The 24,102-nt window shown below is 35.2% G+C and overlaps 3 protein-coding genes across 12 annotated transcripts in view; 1 reads left to right on the top strand and 2 right to left on the bottom strand.

Annotated features, from left to right (window-relative positions):
- Nucleotides 1–12,398, top strand: part of LOC132784774 (uncharacterized) — a 130,572-nt gene extending 118,174 nt beyond the window's left edge. For all 9 annotated transcript variants that reach the window (XM_060790621.1, XM_060790620.1, XM_060790615.1 and 6 more), the window contains 3 exons: nucleotides 5,505–6,153; nucleotides 10,593–11,299; nucleotides 11,368–12,398. In XM_060790621.1, coding sequence (XP_060646604.1) covers nucleotides 5,505–6,153; nucleotides 10,593–11,299; nucleotides 11,368–11,845 — 1,834 coding nt within the window. In that variant the 3' untranslated portion in view covers nucleotides 11,846–12,398. The remainder of the gene's footprint in view (nucleotides 1–5,504; nucleotides 6,154–10,592; nucleotides 11,300–11,367) is intronic.
- Nucleotides 3,755–21,341, bottom strand: LOC132784778 (uncharacterized). The gene is made up of 6 exons (XM_060790628.1): nucleotides 21,157–21,341; nucleotides 21,045–21,093; nucleotides 20,908–20,978; nucleotides 4,250–4,405; nucleotides 4,098–4,191; nucleotides 3,755–4,031 (listed from the first exon to the last, which is right to left on the bottom strand). The coding sequence occupies exons 1-5, from the start codon at nucleotides 21,217–21,219 to the stop codon at nucleotides 4,111–4,113; spliced, it is 420 nt and encodes a 139-aa protein (XP_060646611.1). The 5' UTR covers nucleotides 21,220–21,341; the 3' UTR covers nucleotides 3,755–4,031; nucleotides 4,098–4,110.
- Nucleotides 21,342–22,326: 985 nt separating this feature from the next.
- On the bottom strand, nucleotides 22,327–23,614 carry LOC132784777 (uncharacterized). Of its 2 annotated transcripts, none has more exons than XM_060790627.1 (6): nucleotides 23,456–23,614; nucleotides 23,339–23,396; nucleotides 23,212–23,282; nucleotides 22,998–23,156; nucleotides 22,865–22,943; nucleotides 22,327–22,555 (listed from the first exon to the last, which is right to left on the bottom strand). In XM_060790627.1, the coding sequence occupies exons 1-6, from the start codon at nucleotides 23,516–23,518 to the stop codon at nucleotides 22,524–22,526; spliced, it is 462 nt and encodes a 153-aa protein (XP_060646610.1). In that variant the 5' UTR covers nucleotides 23,519–23,614; the 3' UTR covers nucleotides 22,327–22,523. The 2 variants fall into 2 exon arrangements, with proteins under 2 accessions (XP_060646610.1, XP_060646609.1); XM_060790626.1 differs by having other exon boundaries at nucleotides 22,505–22,741.
- Between the last annotated feature and the right edge of the window lie 488 nt (nucleotides 23,615–24,102).

Genomic DNA, 24,102 nt, shown 5'->3' with positions numbered 1-24,102 from the left:
GGAAAATTGATTTTTCCGGTCGCATATACATATGCATATTTAAAGTATGTCCCTGTTTGTATGTCTGTATGGGTGAGTGTGTTAGCCACAGTTTAGCCGCATATAGAGTTTTCGAAGTTTTTTACGTCGAAAGTGTTTTTGGTTGCTAGCGACGCTCAACAATGTTAATGCCCCGGCCCAGCAGTACAAATTGCTTAATTTACAATACTGCTGTGACAGGACAATATCACTGGCAAGCGCTACGATGTCGACGACGTCGATACGATTTATCCATGAGATGCAATATCTTCACATTGCGTATCCTGCGCATTGTGGGCGAGAATGTGTGGAACACCTTTTAGATTTGAATACCGCATTAGTTTCACTTGGCACCGCTATTGCAAAATGTATTTTAATGGCATTCTGAATCAGAGATTTTCTTAACTACATATTTTTTTGTTGGTCGACTCTGAAAACGATCCGCCATCGAGCCGGGAGAAATTGCACGTACGAAAACCCAAAGTTGACTGAAAGGCAGCCAAGGAAGCGACCGCTGGCGCTGTCGTTGTTGCTTCTCGTCACCACGCACCGAAATTTCAAGGGTTGCGCGCGCATTCCAATTGCAAAACTCTCCCCCAATATTGTTGTTGACGATGACGATGACGATGTCGAGCCACAAGGGTAGTTGCCATGACATACCCGGCTGTGCCTATGCTGCTCTGCTCTGCTCTGCTCAGCTCTTCGTATTACTTACAAAACAGAGCCGTGCTAGAGGGTCCCGCTTGTGAATGTGGATAGCTGATTTTTCGCTGTGTATCTCTTGTGCATGCTCTCTCCACATTGGGGGTGGTTTTCCAGTCTGTTCGCCAGCAGCAGCGGCAGCACGTTCTTCACTTCCAGGCGTATACAACACCCACCCCACAAGGCAGAGGCAGTCAGCCTTACCTCTCCACCTCCACCTCCATTATCATCCCGCTTTCGCCAAGCGCCACCCCAAACTCCTTCTTCCCTACTCCTGCTTCATGATATATAGACATTTCCAAGCGACTTTGGCGTTTTCGTCGTCGTCGTCGTTGTTCTTGTTGTTGCTCTGTTGAATTTATGCGTTGTTGTTCGACGTGCACTTTGCGCGCATTGCAAGTGCTCAGAATACTGTGCCCTGCCTTCCTCTTCTCTCTCCCTCCCTTTGTTTGTCGCTCTGCAAGAACCACCATTAAAATCAAATGTAAAAACAATAAAGTTGTTCCATATGCTGTCTAAGCAGAGTAAGGGTAGCTTCTCCAACTGCATCCCCAGTCTTCACACGCTGCCGCTGTCTGCCCGCCGCCTCTTTTCCTATTCATTTGATGGCATTTTACTCAATGAAAATGTGAGAGAGCGCCACCGCCTTCCACCTTCCGCCCACGTCCCGATGTGTATCCTATCTACATAACTTTTAGCGCCGCATTTTTGCCTGTTAATGCGCATTGTGTGGCAACTCGGCTGCGATTCAGATTGCAATAATGATTGGGAGGCAGAGCAGCGAGCAGTGGGATCCAAATGAGAGTCAGAGCTGTGTAAATCCATGCAATTTGCCAGCCCTTGCAGGTATTTCAGACATTTCAACTGCTGCTGCTGCTGCTGTTGCTGGGCATCGGCTTTTCAAGTTGAGTTGTCATTTAAAATGCAGTTGCAATTTGTCGGCTTTGCCTGATTGCAACAGATACTCACATATAGTATGTACTATATGCGTGTGTGGGCGTTCAATTCGGCTGTGGTTAATCCTCATATCAACTCGAGTTGTCGTCAAGCGCAAAATACCCAGATCAAGCCGTCATTAGACTGATAATATGCCAGGCGATTTGTAAAGCAATTAACTTTTATTAAGAATGCAGCAGTAGGAAATCTCCTTTAAAAACATTTGCATTTACATGCAAGTATTCTTACTTGTTTTGCTGCTCCAAAAACATCCCAAATTATGGAAAGCCCTTATTGTTCAATATTTGGTGTGTTTGCAGACACATTAAGACTTGAGTAAGAAATAACATAACGCATACGCCACGTGAGCCCTGTGGCAACAACTTGTCAACCGCAGAGTTATTGTTGCTCGGGTTGTTGTTGTTGCCGCGCCATCACGTTGCCGGAAAAAGATGGAAATATGTTTTTCCGCTTTACTGAGTTTCCTTTTTTTTTTTTTTTTTGATTTTTTTTGTCTCTTCTGTGTTGCGTGTCCTGAATGGATTTCCAATGCAATTTTAAATTGAGTTACGCATTCGATGCGTCCCTTTAAGCTTATCGAACTTTATGATTTGTGAGGGCAAAACTTTTTTATGGAATCGTTAAAATGTTTCACAACTAGCAATTGACGCGTTGTTTATTTGACGCAATTAAAATGCTTGGCCATTAAAATGTTATGGTCATAGCGTACTTGGGGGATGGATGGGATGGCGGTGATGGCGGTGGTGGAGGTGGTGGTAACTTGTAAGTGCGCCTAATCGAATTAGAATTTTAGGCGTCCCCCCGTCGCTGTTGATGTCATCGCCTGGAAAGATCTATTTCTAGACATGTGTGCGAATACCTGACCACCGAATATCCATTGACCACATTGTCTACTGCCCATTGTCCATTGTCTATTGTCCATACGACATCCGGCTAGAAGCATTTGCCTTTGGATTGACACTGCGTCCCATAAATATTTTAATGCACACATTTTCTGGGTCAGTAGCAGCGGCGGCCATAGAAATGCTTTGTGTACGCCTGTCAAATGCTGCACACGACACGCCCATTGCCCAAAAATTGGCAAGTTCAATAACCGACAGGAAAAGGTATACGAACAGTGTCTCACACATACACACACACAAACTGTACATACATACACACATACACACACTGCACGCTGACTTGCAACTGCTGCTTGTCATTCGCTTTATTGAATTATTTTGCAATTTATTTTAATAAATTTAATGTCCTTTGGCATTATTTTCTTGCCCTTGCGCCCGCCAAAGCATATTTTTGCTTGCATGTGTGTGCGTGCGTGCGTTCGTGTATGTATGTGTTTGTGTGTGTGTGTGAGGCTACTACGCTGTCGTCGAAAATCAATAACGCACAACGCATTCGTGCTGCCGGCGCCGATGCTAACGCCAACGCTAACGTCAGCGCCTCTGCCTCGATTTGTTTTTGATTAACACGCACACACACACACAATCGCACATTTACACCCGAAAAATCTGTCTCAATTTAATGCTTTCGTTTAGAGAGTCCATGAAAAGGAAAATTGTGCTGCCAAATCATAATTTTTGAGGGATTTTTTTTTCACTTACTGCGCAGATGCATTGGAAAGCACGGAAAGTACAAGAATTCCCCTGAGAGCTCCATACAAGTAACGTGGTTAAGCTATTTTGCATTAAACGCGAGATGAACTCAAAAGGGAAAGGGATTTTTCTTTTCTCTTGAGAAATATGAATTATGTATCGACAATTATTTAACATTTCCACCTATATTCCTGTAAAATGGCAGCCATTTTCATGTTCAGCTAAAAATCATTGTTATTTGAGTTCTACTCGAATTTCCATGCGCGCCCGAGACTAGGCAACGAAAATAAAATATTCCAACTGCCTTTATGACTGCTTGCTTTGAACTACTTGCTGTTAAGTTTCGCACTGCTTGCGTCATTGGCTGTCACAGTAGCTCTTAAACCTACTTACAAAGCAGTTTGCGAAGCAAAATAAAATCAAACTTCCTGTTTTTTTTTAATGTGTATCGATTTCAGTAGTGAGTAAAGATAAATTCGATCATGTGAATATCCTGCTTAACAGATTTACTATGAATTTATTTATCGCTAGTTGGGCTTATTTCAATCTGTGTGTGCGAGTTTTTTACCCGACCGCACGTATATAAAGACATATTCATATATACATAATATGTTAGTTAATATGGGTTGTTTGTTAAATATTGGCAACTATGAATTGTATTCTATAAAAAGTGCACCACACAAAATACTCTCTGCTATTGTGTTCTTAGGATCATTCTTTTGCTATGACAATAAATTTTCTCTTCACCATGACAATGTTAGCCTGTGTGAAAAATAACATGTCTTATTAAATTATAGCAGCGATATTAAACAAATTGAAAATAGTTACCTTACTGGTCGAATCATTCTTCAGCTTCTTCAGCACCTTGTAACGCTTTGATTAGTTCTGGCGGATTTTCGTACTTTTGATTAAACACAATAAACTATAACGTGAACATGAAAATTAGTTTAAATTATAATTAGTTTTCATAGTTAGCTTGCCTTGCGGATCGGTGCCTTGTAACCTTTGCGCGTCTCAACAATTTCGCATGGTGCAGTTTTTGTATAATACACATCATCTCTGGTTAGAGCCAGACGAGTGAGCGCAAGAATCTCCAATGTTAGGCCGATAACTGTTACGATTATAATAGGCACGGCCTGTAGAATGTGAGAGATGATTTAATTACTGGGTAAATGATTTCAAGTAGTTTTAGCAGCCACTTGAGAAATTCCCTTAACACATACTTAACAACACTACCACCTGCGAACGGCACCAGCTATGCAACACTGTCTAGTGCCCCAACGTCCTGCTACCTACCTGACAACCCTCTAGCATCTATCGTGCAGGGCAACCCCAGGCAGACACACAGAAACGTCGAGTAACGTGTGTGTGTGAATGCATGTACAATGCTTATGAATGTATGCGTGTATGCGACAGCTGTCTTTGCTCAATCTGCCGAAGCGACGCTTGTTCTCTGCACCTCTTGTCATGCATGTGTGTGTGTTGTGTTTTCGAATGCCTCTGCGCACGCTCTTTCGTTGTTCAAAATTGTTGTTTCGTTTCGGCTTTGGGTTTTGGACAGTTTGCTGTATACTTCGCACATCCTGCGACGCATTCCGAATTCAACAGTCGCGCCGCGCAGACGTACAGGAAACAATTTAATAATCGTACATAACAGAGAAAATCCAGCTTATAAATTGTCTTGATTAACTAACATTGTAGCATACAATTACCATACAGTATAAATTTGTGGAATATAGCAAATTCGGAAGGGCAATAGTCGTGTCTAATACTCGTATGCTCTTCGTGCCGCGCTGACATTTGCATTAATTTATGTGCTTGTTGAAATCAAATAACTAAATAACTAAGTCTCCCCGGCCATTGCCATTGGCAACAAAAACAAAGCTAACATCCAATAAAATAACATAATAAAGAAGTGCACAAGCAAAGAAACAATCGTAAAGCAACGGTCTTATCCGTTTGTTTGGTTGAAAACGGAAAACTTCAAACGCAACGCAAAAGAAAAAGAAAAGAAAAAAACGCGAATAATTTGTTGAAATAAATAAAACAATTAATTAAATTGCTCCGCGCAACCATTACGGCCTTCAAGATTCAGCTAAAACAGGAAATGCACGCGCTCAAGGAGGGCGCCACAATGCTGCATCACCATCAGCATCCGGCTCCACCACAGTCGCAGCCAGTGCCGGGATCACGCGATGATTTGCTCACCGCTGACAATTTTTTCTTTGCCCACAGCAATCCGATTGATAACGCAGCCGCTGCAGCTGCCGCCGCCGCCGCCGGCCTCATTGATCCACATCACAATCGGGATCTGCATAACGCATTGGTCGCTTCCATAGCCAACAGCAATGTGGCGGCCATCAATGGCACATTGACCACCGCAGCGGTGCTAAAGAGCGCAGCTGCCGCCCAGGCTCAAGCTCAGGCTCAGGTGCAGGCCCAGGTTCAGGTGCAGCAGTCACAGCAGTCGCAGCAGAGCGCATCAGGACAGACTCAGCAACAGCAGCAGCAGCCCACATCTGGACAGGATCAAGCAAGCGTACAGAATGCAGCCATCACCAATGGCAACCAGCAGCAACAGCAGCAGCAACAACAGCAGGCTGCACAGCAGGCAGCCCTGGCACTGCTCAAGGTGGAGAATGTAAACGGAGCAGCAGCCGCCGCAGCAGGTCAGAATGGCAGCGGTGCCAACTTGAGCATCAAGAGCAGCTCGTCTGGCCGTTCGACGCCCAGCAACAGTGGTGGCAGTCTCTCAGATCCAGCTCCAGGCAAACTGTTCGTGGGCGGCCTCAGCTGGCAGACATCGTCGGAGAAGCTTAAGGAGTACTTTAACATGTTCGGCACCGTCACCGATGTGCTCATCATGAAGGATCCAGTGACACAGGTAAGCCAAAAGTAGTCGATGCCTTTGTATGTATTTGCAATGCTTCCACATTTCTTTTTCTATATCTATTTCCATTTGTGTTTCTACTACTCTTTTAATGCCCATATACACGAGAGAGTATATTGGCAAAAACAAACACATTTCAACTTCTCTCGCTGCAAATTTTACTCTCGGATTCTTTCAATTTTTCAGTTTTGTTGTTTTGTTTGCGTTTCTCTGTTGCTCTGCGCTGATTTTCGGTTTACAGCTACGTTCGCTGGGCTTATCTTGTCGTTTTTCACTCTCTTTGCGCTCTCCCCATTCCTCACTCCTCTCCTTTCGCATTTGTCACTCTGCGCAGATGCAGCTGCCCTTTAACTGCAAAAGCAACAACAGCAACAACGATGATAATATACTAAGACAGAATAATATAGTATGTGAGCCACGCCACCGAGTCTTTGCCCTTTTTTTTGTTTAGCGAGCTCATCTTCCCTTCATTTTGCATCTTTCGCATTATTTATTGGTTCCTACCTGGTTTAGAATTACAGTATTTGCTACGTGCCAAACAAGCGACATACGAGACCACGAAATTACAACAACAGGAGTTTAAAAACAAAGAAACAGCAGGGTCCCACACAGTAATAAATCAGTTTGCGCATATAGTGTTACATTTTAACCAGAACCCAATTTCCGAATACCGAATTAAAACCCAAGTCCGTTGTATTAAAAGAGTTTTTTAGATTACAGTGCAAATGCAAAGAATACAGTTTTATAGGTACTGTCACAATACTCAATGTAAGCAGTGCTTTAGCAGTTTTCACAGTGCCGTCGTTGCATATTAGGAACACTTGCAGCGGAAATTGCCTTTTGAGCACGCTTATTAAGCAATTTGTCCGATCGATAAGCAAAGCGTAGACATCCAATCAGTCACAAACACACAATTTTATATGAACACACAGTATTACGAATACATTGCAGTTGTTCTTATTTACTTGCACATTTCGAAGCGGACAGCGAGCAGCGCGCGCGCACTGTTATGCCATTAAAAATAGCAGCTGCCGTTGCGAGTCCTGTGCGCGCAGCTGTTTCCCCTTCATTCGGTTGCTGAGCAGCCTGGTGGCACAAGACACAATGCCAACTTGGCTCAGGGTAGCTTAGGGTTGTTTTGTCCTCATGCGAGCAATTGCGCAATTACGGCAACTACAACTACAGTAGCGTGTTCCATAGTAGTAGGGACTGAACATTCGAGAGTTTATTCGCAAGCGCCGAATCTAACGGGGGTTGTCCTTCCAGCAGCAGACGACAGACAACAGCTAAACGCAAGCAAATACTGTCTCTGTAGTATGTTATAAGATATGCCACATACATACTATACACATAAAAACTACGCACGACAATGCACCTTTTGTGCCTCAAAAACAAAGGAAACAAAAAAAAGAAAAACTGGTTTACCAACTGGCACAACTCACATACACATTTTCTCAGTGAGTGTGCGAGTATTTGTGAGTGTATGAGTGTGTGAGAGTATCCTGTCTATAGGTTAACCATCATCAAGTACAACTAGTTTTTAAGCATAGGATCCAAAAGTTTAGCTAGCACATACGTATGTAGTTGAAAACTGTATGAAATACTAAAAATATGATCATATAATCCGTATGAAAAACATAAAAAACTTTAAAAGTGACGAGTGGAACGTGGAGCGAACCCGCCGCGGTTTTGGAGCTGGAACTTTGACGCGTGATTCTGACGACTGTGCAGTCGCAGCTGTTGCGCAGGTAATGCGAGGTGGACCCCAAAAGGATCAAGATGAAAACGTGAACAATGTTCTTAGGTACATGTTTAAAACAAATTACAAAACAAAATAAATAAAAAACGCCAACAATATTGTTTATAACTGTATAAAAAACGTTTAGCGTATACTCGTACTCTCAGCTGGCGCATCGTACTCTCGTATCTCTCGTACTTTATAACTCTGAGCAAACTTAATACATAATACATACAATATATTTACCAATTATTACAATAATAATTATCGTACTATAATCTCGTATTCTAATTGATCTTGATCGTACTCGTACTCGTACTCGTATTGTGTACTTCGTTATTTAGCGTTTCACCCAAAAGCAGCAAAATTCCTAAATGCATACTTACAACTCAACTTACTTAACTTATATTAGTATGTATGTATTCTCGATAAGCAAGCCGACGTGTGTGCCTCCTAAAACTAACTACGAGTAATTTACATATCGTACTCTTTATGTATATACCTCTATATGCAAATAACTATTTACTATAATCGACATACATATGTATAGAGCGAATCTTAGAAGCTGTCATTTAGTTGCAGCAACTTATTTAATTACCCTCGAATTGTACAAAACAAGAACCACAAAAAAAATATTATTATAATCCAAAAATAAGATACTCCCATTTAGCAGTAAGATGTGGATACATTTGCCCGTTTCGCTTGGGCATAATATTTGTTTGTACTTATCATAGGTTTACAATAAATACATATATATATACACACACACACACACACGTTATATATTCTCTAAAGAATTTATTTAGTCCTAGCCAATATTTATACCACGTATCCGTTAGCTGTTAATTTACTTAATACTTTTAAGTTTATAATATTGCAATTATATTTTACAAATTTGCTTTTTGCTTTATAATTTCTTTGGCATACACATTTTCTTGTATCTTTTAACTATCAATTTCCTAAGTAGTACATGTCCCCAAAACATATAAGATATTTATTAGTTGATTTTAATTTACTCTTTTTTTCATTATTTTTATTTGTGTTGTGGGTTCAATTGAAGCTAAATTATAAAGATATAAAATTATATAGTTTTATTTGTAAAGTGTAGTGGGAATTGAAACTGATTGAAAACTATAGAAATATATAAATGGAATTTAATTGAGTTCCCTATTCTTAAGATAGAAAATAATTCATAAAATCCCCGTAAGATTATGAATTGCAGATCAAAAAAATAAACAAAACAAAAATGGTTCTATAATAATCATAATCTTTTACGTAGAGAATTATATGTTTGTTATTCATATTAAGTAATAGGCTTCCGTCCTTACTATATCATCTTCAAAACAAAAGTGCTCAACAAAATCTAGAATACTTAAGAAATTGTAATCTGAAAGAAACCACTTAACATACTAGTCCTAGTATTTTGTTATTATCAGACCAAGTATAATCCCAGAGATTACATAGAGACTAGATTATTTCGAAGATTTTTTTCTGCAAGACAATAAAATATAATCGCAATAAACTTAAGTGATATATATTGTATCCTACAAATTGTAACATGTAAAGTCAATCAACAACATTTATCTTATTTCGTGTAATGAATATGTATACTATATGTTGATAATATATAATAACTATTATAATAACCCGCAATTGTATAGGATAAGCTCAAAGCTATTCGTTAATCGTACTTATACCTAGGAGTATAAATCTCAAATCATCGCATAAGTATGTTGTATTGGCCTAGTAATTGCGTTGCTCCGTTTTAACTCTTTCTCTGTCTTACTACCTGACTACTATCTACTTACTCTCTATATGTATCTCTTAAATATTTATAAGATCACTTATAATGGCTCATACTTATCTTTCGATTTACGTTGAATATTATTTCTAAATCGATGGGTGGAAGACATGTTATCGACACAAAATGAATATGTATATGTATGTATATATCTTAGAGTGGAATTGATGATGGAATTGAATCTTGGATAGTTACATATACATACATACATACGCAATTACTATATACTATATTCTATAATGATTGATCGCAAAATGTATTTAGTCAAATTTTAGTTATTAGTAAGCATTATTTTGATGTGTGTTTAATTCTTCAGATTTGTGTTAATTTGTTGTCGATTTATTCATTGGACGAATTACCAAAAGAGAATCAAGTGACCATATGTCATCAATCGGTCAATCAATCAATCAATCAGTCGGTATGTCTGTCTAATGGCAGCATACAAATCGTAGTGAAAACTAAACTTGAGTCTATGTTAATGTTACAATTACATTTTTGATTTGAATTTAAATATACATATATACGATTTGTATATAGTATGTTATATACATTTTTCAACCTTATTTTAATTTCAATATATTTTTGTGGTGACATCAACTGTTGAGCTGTTGATGATTTTGATGGATTGATTCTTACTTTGTTGGACTTTTGCTAACGTTTCGTAGGCAATTTACAGTTATTAACTTGCAACTAGCTGATCACCTTGCAATTTAGTCTTATATTATACTTATTTACATATATACTACTTATTCGTAAAAGCCGCCTCTAACCAATTGAAGCGCTATCTCATTTGTCTAAAGTTGCTAAACATCATCCAATTTTTTCTCTATTTCTCTCTATCTTTGCTACCGTCTCGCACACTCTCTTTGTCTCTCGCGATTACAACACTTATAGCGCAGTCGCGGCTTTGGCTTCATCACATTCCAAGAGCCCTGCACCGTTGACAAGGTGCTCAAGGTGCCGATACACACACTCGATGGCAAGAAGATCGACCCCAAGCATGCCACGCCCAAGAACCGACCCCGTCAAGCCAATAAGACCAAAAAGATCTTTGTAGGCGGCGTTTCGCAGGACACATCCGCGGAGGAGGTCAAGGCCTACTTCAGTCAATTTGGTGCCGTCGAGGAAACAGTGATGCTGATGGATCAGCAGACGAAGCGCCATCGCGGCTTTGGATTCGTCACCTTTGAGAACGAAGACGTTGTGGATCGTGTGTGCGAGATTCACTTTCACACCATCAAGAACAAGAAGGTGGAATGCAAGAAGGCACAACCCAAAGAGGCAGTCACCCCGGCTGCTCAACTGCTGCAGAAGCGCATCATGCTGGGCACTCTGGGCGTCCAGCTGCCCACAGCTCCTGGCCAGCTTATTGGAGCACGCAGTGCCGGTGTGACCACCATGAATCCCTTGGCCATGCTGCAGACACCCACACAGCTGCTGCAGTCTCCGGCTGCCGCAGCGGCCGCACAGCAAGCGGCGCTCATATCACAGAATCCGTTTCAAGTACAAAACGCAGCAGCCGCAGCCACAATGGCCGCCAATCAGAGCAACTTTGGCAAACTGCTTGCCACATATCCACAGACAGCGCTGCACAGCGTCAGGTGAGTCTCTTAGCTTGTTCTGCGTTATCTGTTCTCAATTAATATTCGATTTTCTCTTCACATTTCAGATATGCACCCTACACCATACCCGCCAGCGCCGCCACTGCCAATGCCGCATTGATGCAGGCCCACCAGGCACAGAGCGCTGCGGTGGCCGCCCATCAGCAGCAGCAGCAGTCGCACAATGCCCACGCCGCAGCTGCCGTCGGTCTGCAGCATCCGCATCAGCAACAACAACAGCATCACAATGCCGCCGCCGTCGCAGCCGCCGCCTCAAACTCAGCCTCTCAGGCACACTCAGCTGCCGCGGCCGCCGCTCTCGCTGCGAATGCGGCCAACAGCGCGGGCGCCAATGCCCATTCCCTGGCCGCCGCTCAACAGGCTGCCCTTGTGGCTGGCAATCCTCTGAACGCGGCCGCTGCCGCAGCAGCTGCTGCTGGCAATCCGGCTGCTGCCTATCCCAATTATGCGCTGGCCAATGTGGACATGTCCAGTTTCCAGGGCGTCGATTGGAGCAGCATGTATGGCATGGGCATGTATGTCTAAACCGTGCTCAACCCCCCACTTGCTGCCCTCTCTCTTCCCTCGTCCTCGCCCTCGCCCACTTTCTTCTCTCTCCTCTGAAGCCCTTGATCTATATTTCAATTGGTAATTTGCATAGAACAATAATGCATACAGACACAACTACACTCTCAACTCTGACACATACTTAGAGAACCTCACATCTCACATCATCTCACACAACAAACACACACACACAACGAAAATTGGTTTACCATAGTTCTTAGTGCCACACCAATACACACTACATATGAAAGCATATTAAGTATTATATTTAAGGGCCCCACGCAAAGGCGAATTATATGCGTTCAATAATAATAACAAACATGATAAGCAATATAAGCAACATCAACAACAACAACAACAGCAACATCAACAACATACTGCAGCCGGCGAGGCACCGCTGCAAATAAGCAGAGCATAAACCACAAAACAAAACAATGAATAATACTACAAAAAGAAAACAAAAAATTAAACCAAAAAGCAAAAATTATTGAAAAAAAAAAACAGAAAAAAAAACTTTAAAAAACCACCGATTGTGATTGCGTTTAATTGTAGCAGTTTATATAATTTTTAGTGCATAATATCTAAAACATAAACCTATTATATAACATAAACAACTACATATACATATATAAAACAAAAGAAATATATTTATAAAAATTTAAATTAAAAAGAGAAAACCATTAAAGCTCATTGAACAACAAGAAAAGTAAGAGAGGGCAAGACGAGAACAAATTGGTAATGCTCAAGCCTCTTTTTATAAGATATGTAATATAAACATAAATGATAAAAAAAAAACAAAATAAAATCACAACATGGGAAACTTCATAGAACGAGAAACTTAAAAGAATTCATTAGATATACACACACATCACATAGTTTATTAGTTTTGAGCTCGAATTTAATTCACCCAGCCTAGCAGTTAGACAGAGACAGAGACAACGACTCAACAGACCCAACATTTATTCATATAACTAAAACAATAAAGAACACTCACTATCTTCATTGTACTTAATAAAACTGCTGTTGAAACTGCGTCATACAACAACACCCGCACACTCATAAGATATGTCATTATTATGCTCTTATGATATTATTTGGTTGTGTGTGGTCTTTAGTTAAGATGCTTGTTCTTGTACCATTTAAGACCAGCAAAATGCTCAGCTGTGTTGATTGACATGTGGACCACAAGACAGCTCTAAACTCTTTTCTGTATTATTTTAATAACTATGTCTCTTTCTCCTCCCAAGCAAGCAGTAGGCACATCTTACTAATCTCTCTTTGAATATTAAATATTTGTATTTTCATGCATTATCTATTCAATATTTCATTTTTTTCTATCATCTGCATAGTATCCAGGTAAAATATATTTTTTGTAGTTATTGCATTATTGATACACATACAGAAACACATACACAAACAACTCCTTCTCCCCTTTAGTTCTAGATCTATTTTGTAATTGATTAGTTGTAGTAATTGCATTTGAGTTTTGCATTAAAAACAAATAACACTACACACATACACCTACACCTACACCAACACCAACAAAAATACATAGAACTCATTATATAATATTAATATTAATAATTAAAAATGATAAACAAAATCTACAACTTCAACCAGAGATCGCCATTTGAGGCGTTATATACCCTTTAAAACATTTGATTCGCTTGCATGTTTAAAGTTAATTTTAATATTTACTTAGTTATCATTTGAAAGTAATAATTTGCGAATGTAAATATAGTTTAATTGTATGTGTATACACATGAACAACATAATTATAATTGCGACAAATACATTTGAAGTAATTTTTGTGTTTAATAAACTGGTTTACTACAAAAAACAAAACAAAATATTGCTAATGAATCAAGCAAAAAAAAAAAAAAAAAAACGTGAATTTGTGTCTTTTTTTAACTTATATTATATTTATCAGCCTGTATATACTAGTGTTGATTATCATTTATGGTGTATTCATTTCTTAATATATTTTTCGTTGATATTTCGTATACCACACACCTCTGTAAATGTTGTGATCTTCTCTATTGTTTCTCACCATGCGTAGATGTTTCCAATTTGCAAGGTGAAACTTTGTGTTTTTTTCTTTTTTGTATGTGTTGCTGCATTTGTTAAGGTAAGTATGTTTTTACCTGGGTATTCCTATATATAAACATATAGTATATTTGTTACATACAATGTATTAGTTTTGTACAGATAATCTTTGCATCCCAAAAAAAAACCCTGTTGGATCGTCTCATATTTTCCCATACCAAAGATAATTAGACATCATGCGGACATTTATAACATTTTGCTGGGCTGAAATTTAGACTCGTAATTCTAAATATTTATATTTACACACATACAAACACTCATACACAACGTATTCAATGAACTAATTTATTTATTTATTTATTTATTACGAATACTTAACATTCCACAAAGCTATTGGTGACATTCAAAAATAAAATATGTACTTATGAATATTATTTTATATTCCCTTTTATCCCAAAAAAAAATCCCAGAATACGTTAGTTAGATCTCAAACAAAATACACATATAGGATAAATAATTTACCAAAACAATTTGTGTGCTTTTCCATACACTTTGTAATTGAACTAACTATACGTATTTATTTTTTTATACGAAGATGATTGTTAAATTTTACATAACTTAATATTACATTATAATTTTATTTAAATTGTAAACTATATTAATAAATATGGAATATTTTTTTATTGAATTTTTCGTGGATTGTTCTTTAGCCTAAGAAGTCAAAAAATGCTTCCAAAATTTTTTTTATTTTTTTATTTTCAAGAAGAAAGATTTGCGATGCATATTAAAGATGATCGAAAATGTAGCCCATGCACTGTAGATAAGTTTAAAATGCTTTTGAACGGTTTCCATTCACTTTATTGTAATTTACTTTTCTAAATGTCTTCACATCAATTTATATGTATTCTACTCATTTTCAACGTTTTGCATTCTACACTCTGTATTCTGCATTAATTCAAAGTGATAAATAGACGCCAAATTAGTTTTGTACTTGGTAACAGTAAAAGTTGCAAAAGTCTGAGATCTCAATTCGAACTCAATCAAAACTGAAGAACTATACATAAACCAAAGAAAACTTGTCTAATGAAATGTTTTGATACCAAAAACCATAATCCCAAGTAGTAGCTTCATAACTTTGATATTATTACTTAGTAACAGAACTTACTACTATATAACGCTCTTTATATATATCGGTAAATATATACATATACATATAATTTTTATAACAACCATAGCATAGTTGAATTATTCAGTTTTCAATACGAATAATTATTATTATATCTTATTTTGTGGTAGCGATAAAAAAAACAAGAAACCCAACATTTGTTTGATCAATCAAGTTGCTGTAATATAAATTCATAAAACACCCAAAAAACACACACACAAACACTCATACACATACACAGATTCAGTTGTGTCAAATTGGAGTTTGTTTTATTTACTTATAGGATAACTTATCTAGTAAACTACATACATATTTAGCTATATATATGTAGAAGATTACATTGCATACATACAAAAAATATTAAATACTTATATAAAAAGCATGATGGAACATGTTCAGTAGTCAATTGCGTATACTTCTATATATACATAACAAGTATACATACTTATATACAATCTTTAAGAGAATGCAAGTAAAAAACATATATAAAGGAACCCAATTGCAATCCATATCATCTTCTCACATAAACAACAAAAGATTACGGAATCCCCATGTAGAAGGCATTAAATACTCATATAGGCATTATACTTTATACATAGATACAAACATGCAACATACATACATCATATGACAATAAGATCAACTGTGTTTCAGCATTCAAGTGTCAGTATTCGTAAACCAAATTACCTAAAGAAAAAATGAAGAAATTATAACCAGAACTCTTAACGATGGCCAATTATTAAATTGGCGATCGGTTTTAGCTATTGCACTATATTATCTAGTTGGATAATGTTGATGTTCTCTCATATACTCGTATACAAAAAAGAAATATATACATTAGGACTAAAGTCGAGTGACAACTTTATAGATATTTACATGCATACAGCGATATTTAGCAAGACCGTGATATATTCAATTAGAGAGAAAACATACCCTTAAATATATTATATTATATGTATATATCTATTATATATAAAGGCCAGCGTCTCAAAAAGTGGCAAATATATATACTAAGAACATTTCAAAATTGAACGGAAAATTGATAATGGATAATGGAAAAAACAATATGGAAAACATTTCATGAGCCTAAGTGCGTCATTAAACTGTTGTTGTGAACCTACAAAACGCATATCACTTTGAATGTGTCAGGAGTTACAATTTTACACGATATATAACATTCGGTAATTGAAAAGTGTCTTGTTTTTTTGAAAAGCGGTTTTGAATGATTCCCCTTCTTTACCTACTCATGACCCGAATCCCAAGAGGGTCTGCCTAAAAGTATTGAGTGCAGATGGAGCGATGATTTTTATATGCTTTAGAAATTATTTGATTGAATAACATACAAATACAGATATATAGTAGTTGATTTGAATAAATAATGAGGACCAAATTCTAGCGAAATTCGATCACAAATCTAATCAGGTTATAACTCGTGTAAAACTAATTGATATATTAGAAACAACTCTCAGTTATGAGCATTTCTTGGCTTCTTGTCTATTGTTTCGCATTGTTATTTTTTTTTTATTAATTTTTTTGTTAACAAGCTCTCTACTCTCTACTCAACATGACAAATACTCTAACAAGCTAGTCAATTTATGTGCAGAGACACAGTTCAATACTCTTATCTATCTACACTTGCAACATACTTAAGTATAAAATAAGTATAAACCCATAAAAAAAACCTTAACTACCAAAACCAAATCTAATAAAAACAATACTAAAACGTACACAATAAAGAATAAAAGCAATTATTTTCAAGTGAAAATATAAAAACCGAATAATAAAGATACAAATATAAAACAAAAAGCAAAATAAATTTAAAATGCTACAAAAGTATTTGTTTGATCATAATTACATTAGTTTTAAGCCTTAAATTTAAGTCATAAAGTGTTGAATAATTTGAAGCAATGCAGCTCAGTAATAGAACCGACATTTACGGTTTACATATAAACTTGTACTTATTATAAATGCTATTTATTTATTAATTGCTAAGTATAAATACTTATATATTGAAAGCTCGAATTAAACTGCTATTCGTGCTTATTTCAAATGCTAATTTAAAAAGGAAAAGTAAAACTAAACAAACAAAGCATAATGTTAAAATGAGAGTACTTAAAAACTAGAAGTGTAACTAATTTAAGTGTTGAGAAAAATCAATATGACTACAAAACATAAATACAAACAATAAATATTTAAACAGAGTGTGTATGACATGAAAAGAAGAAATAAAAATAAAGAAAGACACGTTTTCTTATACATATATACAAAAAGGAACACAACTTTTAAAAGCTCGTCACATATCAATTCTAATGAGCTATATTTTGGATGAATACAACAAAATACACAAAAAAGATAATTGTACTTAACAAAAAAAGAAAGTTTAACGAAACGAAACGATCGAATTAAACACCAAGTTCAATTTTTATGTATTATAGGAAGATTTCTTTTAAACGGGGTAACCATACATTACTGAACGTAGTCTCTATAGTGAGCCCTACTATAAAGAGTTGAGTAAAGCCACAAAATTCTCCTTGGATGTAAGTGCTGCAATGCATCTGCCTTGGGAAAGTAAAACCAAAAAACACAATTTAATAATAAACTTAGACTCGTCTTCCAGCAACACTAATTGACATGACAAAACCGTAAGGACCTTAAAAATTCAACTAATTCACAAATTTATTAATGATATGGGTACAGTTTTGAATTAATCTGTTTTGTATTTTCTCGTTTTTGGCTTTGCTTCAATCTTTCAACTGAGATAATAATCGAAGCACAATACAATAATACAACCCTATACTATATGTAAGCTCAGCTTACAATGTACGAGTAAAAATAACAGCTATTTGAAAAACTCGAATATAACAGTACAACTTTCGCAACGTGGAATTTTGAAAAACAAATGTTGGATTAAGATTTGTTGACCTTGTTTGGTATGGTACAAAATCAATCCTTAAATCCCAAATTTCCCCCCATTAGTTCTGTCAATAAATTTAATGTAATTTGAAAACTAGTTTTTGTACCCTCTGATCACTAACCAAAAAAAGAATGGGAAAACAATGGGTAAAACATCAGAAGAAATTACTAACTGTTGTATATTTGTTTCGCAAGTAAACTTTATACTACCACTATATAAACGATAAGCAAGTGCATTATATTGAGCAAGTAAAACAAAGATAAAAAAAGTAAAGGTAAAAATCGAAGTTTTAGTACTAAGTTGTCACGTATATCTTTTAGGCCATAAGCAAGCCCCTATAAACCAGTTAAATTGAATTGAATTTAGTTTGGACTAATAACATATGTATTGAACGTATTTATTGAAACATCTTGCAGCCAACATATGAAATGGTAATGTTTAAATATTATATTTATTTACTATAAATGGCAATTAACAGGCGATACTTTAATGCAAGAAAAATCAACAGCTGAGAAGTGCATCAGAAAAACCTGTAATTGCTTTCGCTCTATACTTGTAGCGATGTTTAGAACTATATATCACTTTATACTATATATGAAATGTAAACTGTATTTACTCTTACATTTAGCTATGTCTCAAGAAAAAAACACTTTAAAATGCTGAAATAAATTTCTCAACATTTTTAAAACGAATGAAATAAATGAAAATTTAAAATGTGAAAGCAAAGAAAAAACCTTTTAAATAATAAAACAACATTTGCATTTGATTTGAAAGGCTCAATACTGGAAGAACAAAAATTCAATAATTCAATGAACTTAACTTAATATTCAAGTAAATTAGTAAATTACTTTGTCGTAAGTAGTTCGCACGCATTTTTTTGCTGTACAATGCACAGAAAATTAATGTATACTTATGAATACAATATAAATGTATAATCCAAGGAGTATATTCTTAAAATAAGCTATATATAAATATATATTATATTAGTTGATAGTTGAATTAGAAACCACCGTCATATTAGACTTTGTAAAATGTACTTTGTACTCTGTAATGTACGTTCGTTTCTATCGTAATCGTATCGTATGTACTTCTACTCTTCAAATAATTTTCACATCCAATTTCAACACACATTTAACTTGTAATACCCTTTATTTGGTAGAACATTGTAATTGAACTCGAATCGTATGGTAATTTGACTTGTTTTTAGTTAAAAATGCTTTAAATATGCTTTTTAGAAGAGAATAATTATTTCAGTATTCAATAATTTTAATTTAACTTTTACTTCTTAATAAGTATAAGACCGTAATATTTATTTTTAATTTGTAAAAATTCGATTTGGCTATGATTTGTATATAAGATAACATCTATTTACATACGTACCATACATTGACGTTTATACATTTAAATTTTTAAATGAAAAGTGCATGTTGCCAACAGAATTGTTCAAATATTCATATTTAAATTTGAAACATCTGGAAACGCGAAGCAATCTATGCTATAAGAACAAAACTCGCTAACTATAACTATATATATGTATAAATAAATATATACATATATTTATAGTAGCAGTCAAATAGAAAAGTCGAATCAGCTATTTATGTGGACAATACTTGTTCTGTTTGAAAATGTTCTAAATGGAAACAAACAAATCCTAATGTCATATGAACATCTACAGATGTAGAGATGATAAGGACGTAAAAGCAATATATATAGGATATAAATTTGATACTGTTGTACTATATGTATGTATTTCGTACGATACATATGCGAATGCCTGAACAAAAGCTAACATTAGTTCATAAGAGCAGAGTTGATGATAATGACAATGACGAACCAATTTATGCATCGTACAAGGTACATATACTTAATTACACACATAACTTACATATTCAAGAATATATACTACATTTTGTGTGTTTATTCGAATGAATTATTAAGAAACACACAAAATAAATAATAACAAAAACAAAAAAAAAATAAGTTGAAGAAAACATTGAAGTAGTTTATGTTGCAACTTGTACTACAAATAAAATACAATAACCATTTATGTTCTATGTATATTATGCAACAAGGCAACACAATGAAAATGTGTTTGTTAAGCGAAAGCTAAGATTATAACTTATTTAGATGCTATATGGAGTTGTTTAGCTTCTTCTTATACAACAACAAACATACATATATTTAATTATTACAATATGCATATATAAAGTATACTTAGCTCTAGTTGATTAGCACTTAGTACGTAATTAGTATACACAAGCTCATAAATCACACCCTTACATAAATAGTACACACAAATTGGTTGCGTATTGTTGCGTATAAGTTTTGATAATTTTAAAAAACGTCATACGAACTCAAGATCCAAAAACTCACCTAAGTATTATTAATTGTCGCTGCGTAACGATATTTGTATGTTCATATGTATGTATATATATTATATATACATATGTATAATATATATAACATAAAACGTATAACTCAATAAATGTTTCACATAAAATATATTAATGTTTGAGTAGTTTTATAAAGTATTTTCTTTTATATTCCCATTTACCTCACGTTTTTCTTAACACCCATGAAACAATTATAATTTTCTCTCAGATTTTATATTAGGCGTAGTTAGTTGTGTATAGAAAAAAATTGTATATGATTAATTTCTTAATCGAAACTTTAGTGAGCACATTAAACACCACACATTGAGTATTATCTATTCTACCGAATCCTTTTTAATATTAGCATCTAAATGTATATTATATATACAACAAATCTCTGATTTTATCTGAAAAATTCACTTATTTCATATAAATCTCGCGAATGGGTTTTAATTTTGGCAAGTGTGCAATGACCAAGTAAATTGGGTGTGTCAGAACTAAACTTATCACTTACACATCAATTAGAACTAAACTCAACACTTACCCCCCAATGGTGTTTCAAAGCCTTCGCTGAAAATACACAACTCGGCCTCTCCATCCAGGGTACCGACGGTTCTGTGAATCATGTTAATTACTTATTAGCAGATAAACAAAGGTTGTGAGACTTTCAAAAGGACTTACTTCGTGCAGTGCTAGTATGTCGAACCGATAACCATTTATTTCTGGGAACCTACAAAACGTAAAAATATCATTTAAAAATAAATAAAGATTCTTTAAGAGAATTGCAATGCACCTGGGACACTAATTTGAGCAGCGATCGCCGTGAACTGTTCGTTGGCAATACACGCAACGGCATTTTGATAGACTAACACACTAAACTTAATAATTTAATTAAATTCAATCTTTGAACATATACTACTTTCTGGATTACAATACAATCTAATTCAATAGAATTTTGTTAAAACAAATTCTGACGTGGATGTACCCAAAGGTTGCTGAATGTTAACAAATGTTTTCTTGAATTTAAATGTTTCAGAATAGCATAAAACAATGCAAAATCTTTTGAGTTCATATGGTAATTTTGTGCCTAGAGGAAATGTAACATATATAGCAGGCAAAATGAAACAACCCCTTAAGGAATATCTATTATTGATCAGCGTCAACAGCCGTCTGTCCCTCTGATTGCCTTATTGTCCATCTGTGTCTATGATCTCTGCGACTATTCAATACTTAGTCTGAAAATTTGGGTCCGATCAAATCTTGGAAGATACTTAAGAGTTAATTTTATATTGCCAACAACTAAAGCTGAAGTTTTTTCTTAGTTGGTTTAGTATATTTTAATTGCAATAGCATATCGATATACGAAATATATACATTAATTTGGATTATTTTGATTTTATCGAAAATGGGTATGGGGCAACTCACAGTCAAGCACACTGGACTAGCTTTCTTACTTACATTACTTAAGCATGGTATTATCGACTATTGTGTAATAATTAATAATTATAATTGAATATATTTTACTCGCAGGAACTTAAGATATTTTAAACTCTCCAGCAGACGTCCAGGAAAACTTTGACGAGAATGGTGAAGACAACATCGGTGATGGAAACATAATAGATTTTATTTATCTAATAAACAATATAATAAAAAAATATATAATTATAATTATCACCAATATTATAAATCAAATAGCCAACTTCGCCCGCATTGCAAATAAATTGATTTGATTGGTTTTGAAATGTATTTTTATTTCACCATCGCCATATTTTTGAATAAGCTTTGAAAAAATAAAACAAAATCTCAAAAAAAAAAATAAAATTTGTTGTTTGTATTTGATTGCGTTTATTTTTAGTAATTATTGTTCAGAGAAGCCCAAGATGAAACACACATCTTTGCGTTCACATTTAAATATTTAAAAGAAAGGCAAGAAAAAATAACTACGATCGCCACACTGGAAAAATGCGAGCCACGATAATAGTAAATTTAATGACAAAAATAAAGATTATTGCACTATAAAATATGGTAAAGATCGTTGTGTACAAATTGCATCCTTCTGGGATTTAATTTACCGTTTGGACTGAGTTCAAGTCAGGCCGAAGAATAGAATGCTGAATTAGAAATTATTATTCTATAAAAAATCATCTTGGGTTAGTTAATTTATTTCTTTTTCTTTTTGGCACCCTCATTAGCTGTAAATATTTTAATAAATTTAAATTGAAACTTTAGTTAGTATATAGTTTGCATTTTGAACTTGACACTTCTCCCAGGTACATATCGCTACATAATAAAAGCCATGTACATAACACCAAGACTGGCTATCGCGTGAGCTGCTACTGCCTTAGTACTAACTTCACTTTTTATTGGTTTTTCTTCGCCTAGAAGATAAATGCACGCGCATTAATGCGAATTTTTCAAAGATCGACAAAAATAAGAATAAGGCGCATTCGTAGAGAAGAGAAGCGTCAAATTCAATATGACACAAGAAGTGAAATACTTACTGGGTGATCCATCGATATCGCCACATGTAGCATCCAAAACTCCTTTAGGAGTCTCATATTTTTGATTCACGACTAACATCTATAGTAAATTTAAAGGTCAGATATGTAAATTACAACCTTTCTAGATACTCACCTTGCGTGAAGGTGCTGGATAGCCCTTCCGGGTCTCGATAATTTCGCAAGGAGCTGGGCCCTTAGTATACCATACATCATCCCGCATTACTGCCAAGCGCATTATGGCAAGCAACTCGCAAGCTGCCCCAAACATCGAAATTAGAACAACTGGCCAAGCCTATTTAAAAAGAAATTACATTACTCCGGCATTCAGGATACGTAAACAAACTTACACCCCAATGATGGTTTAAAGCCTCAACTGAAAATACACAACTTGGGGTATCCAAGAATGGTACCATTGGCTCTGTAAAATAAATGATAAGATGATTGTTTGCTCTTACAAGTGATGACAAAGCTTACCAGCTGCCGAGCTTCCAGAAACATATCGAAAGGCGCTATGTTTTTTAAAAGATTGTACCTGTGGCAAAATAAAATGTTATTTTTGTAATATTCTTGTAGAATGCAGTGCTTTATAACCTTAGAGACCGACTTAAAAAGTCTATGTTGTGGGAGCCTTAAACAAATACCTCGAAGAGCCATTCTATAAATTATCACCAAAAAAAAAAATAAATAAATACAAAAAATTTGATAAAATGTTGCAATGGTGTACTAAAATTTTGTAAAAGTCAGGGGACTTTCAGCCTAGCCTTTGAAATATGAAATATTTGTATTATGGCATGCTATGGCTGGAGACCTAAAGTTATTATTCTGGTTCAGTAACACTGAAAATAAATTATTTTGAGATTGACATATTTTCAGTAAAATAAGCAGTACGATACCAAGTGTTGACTATTATAATCGCTTGTTGCGATATGCATATAAGAAGTATTTTTTTCATTAAATAGTGCGCAATTAATAATATTATTACGATGATTCAAAAGAAAATTCAAAAAGGACTATTAAATGGTAAGCAAAAAGGCTAGTAAAAATGACTAAGCACAATTTTTTCTCTATAGTAGGTAATTAAAAATAATCGATCTATCCTATCACATTTTTAGTTATAAACAGCAAGGTTAGAAAGAGAAATATAATCATTAATTCTTATACACAACGAAGACACATGTGAATTCCAAGAAATAGAAATAGAAATAGAAAATATAATCACGAAAAGTATTTGCAATTCA

Source organism: Drosophila nasuta, chromosome 2R (genome assembly GCF_023558535.2).
Source record: "Drosophila nasuta strain 15112-1781.00 chromosome 2R, ASM2355853v1, whole genome shotgun sequence".
Taxonomy (NCBI): Eukaryota; Metazoa; Arthropoda; class Insecta; order Diptera; family Drosophilidae; genus Drosophila; species Drosophila nasuta.
Note: the sequence above shows the minus strand (reverse complement) of the source record. Positions and strands in the feature narration are given on the sequence as shown.

What these genes read in the sequence shown, in the direction of transcription:
- LOC132784777 (XM_060790626.1), bottom strand. Translation starts at nt 23,518, where the DNA reads ATGGCTCTTCGAGGTATTTGTTTAAGGCTCCCACAACATAGACTTTTT. An exon ending in TTTTTAAGTCGGTCTCTAAG is followed by an intron (nt 23,397 to 23,455) that starts GTTATAAAGCAC and finishes ATTTTGCCACAG; the next exon opens with GTACAATCTTTTAAAAAACA. An exon ending in CGATATCGATGGATCACCCA is followed by an intron (nt 22,742 to 22,864) that starts GTAAGTATTTCA and finishes TTTATCTTCTAG; the next exon opens with GCGAAGAAAAACCAATAAAA.
- LOC132784778 (XM_060790628.1), bottom strand. Translation starts at nt 21,219, where the DNA reads ATGCCGTTGCGTGTATTGCCAACGAACAGTTCACGGCGATCGCTGCTC. An exon ending in TGCTCAAATTAGTGTCCCAG is followed by an intron (nt 21,094 to 21,156) that starts GTGCATTGCAAT and finishes TACGTTTTGTAG; the next exon opens with GTTCCCAGAAATAAATGGTT. An exon ending in CTTTGAAACACCATTGGGGG is followed by an intron (nt 4,406 to 20,907) that starts GTAAGTGTTGAG and finishes CACATTCTACAG; the next exon opens with GCCGTGCCTATTATAATCGT.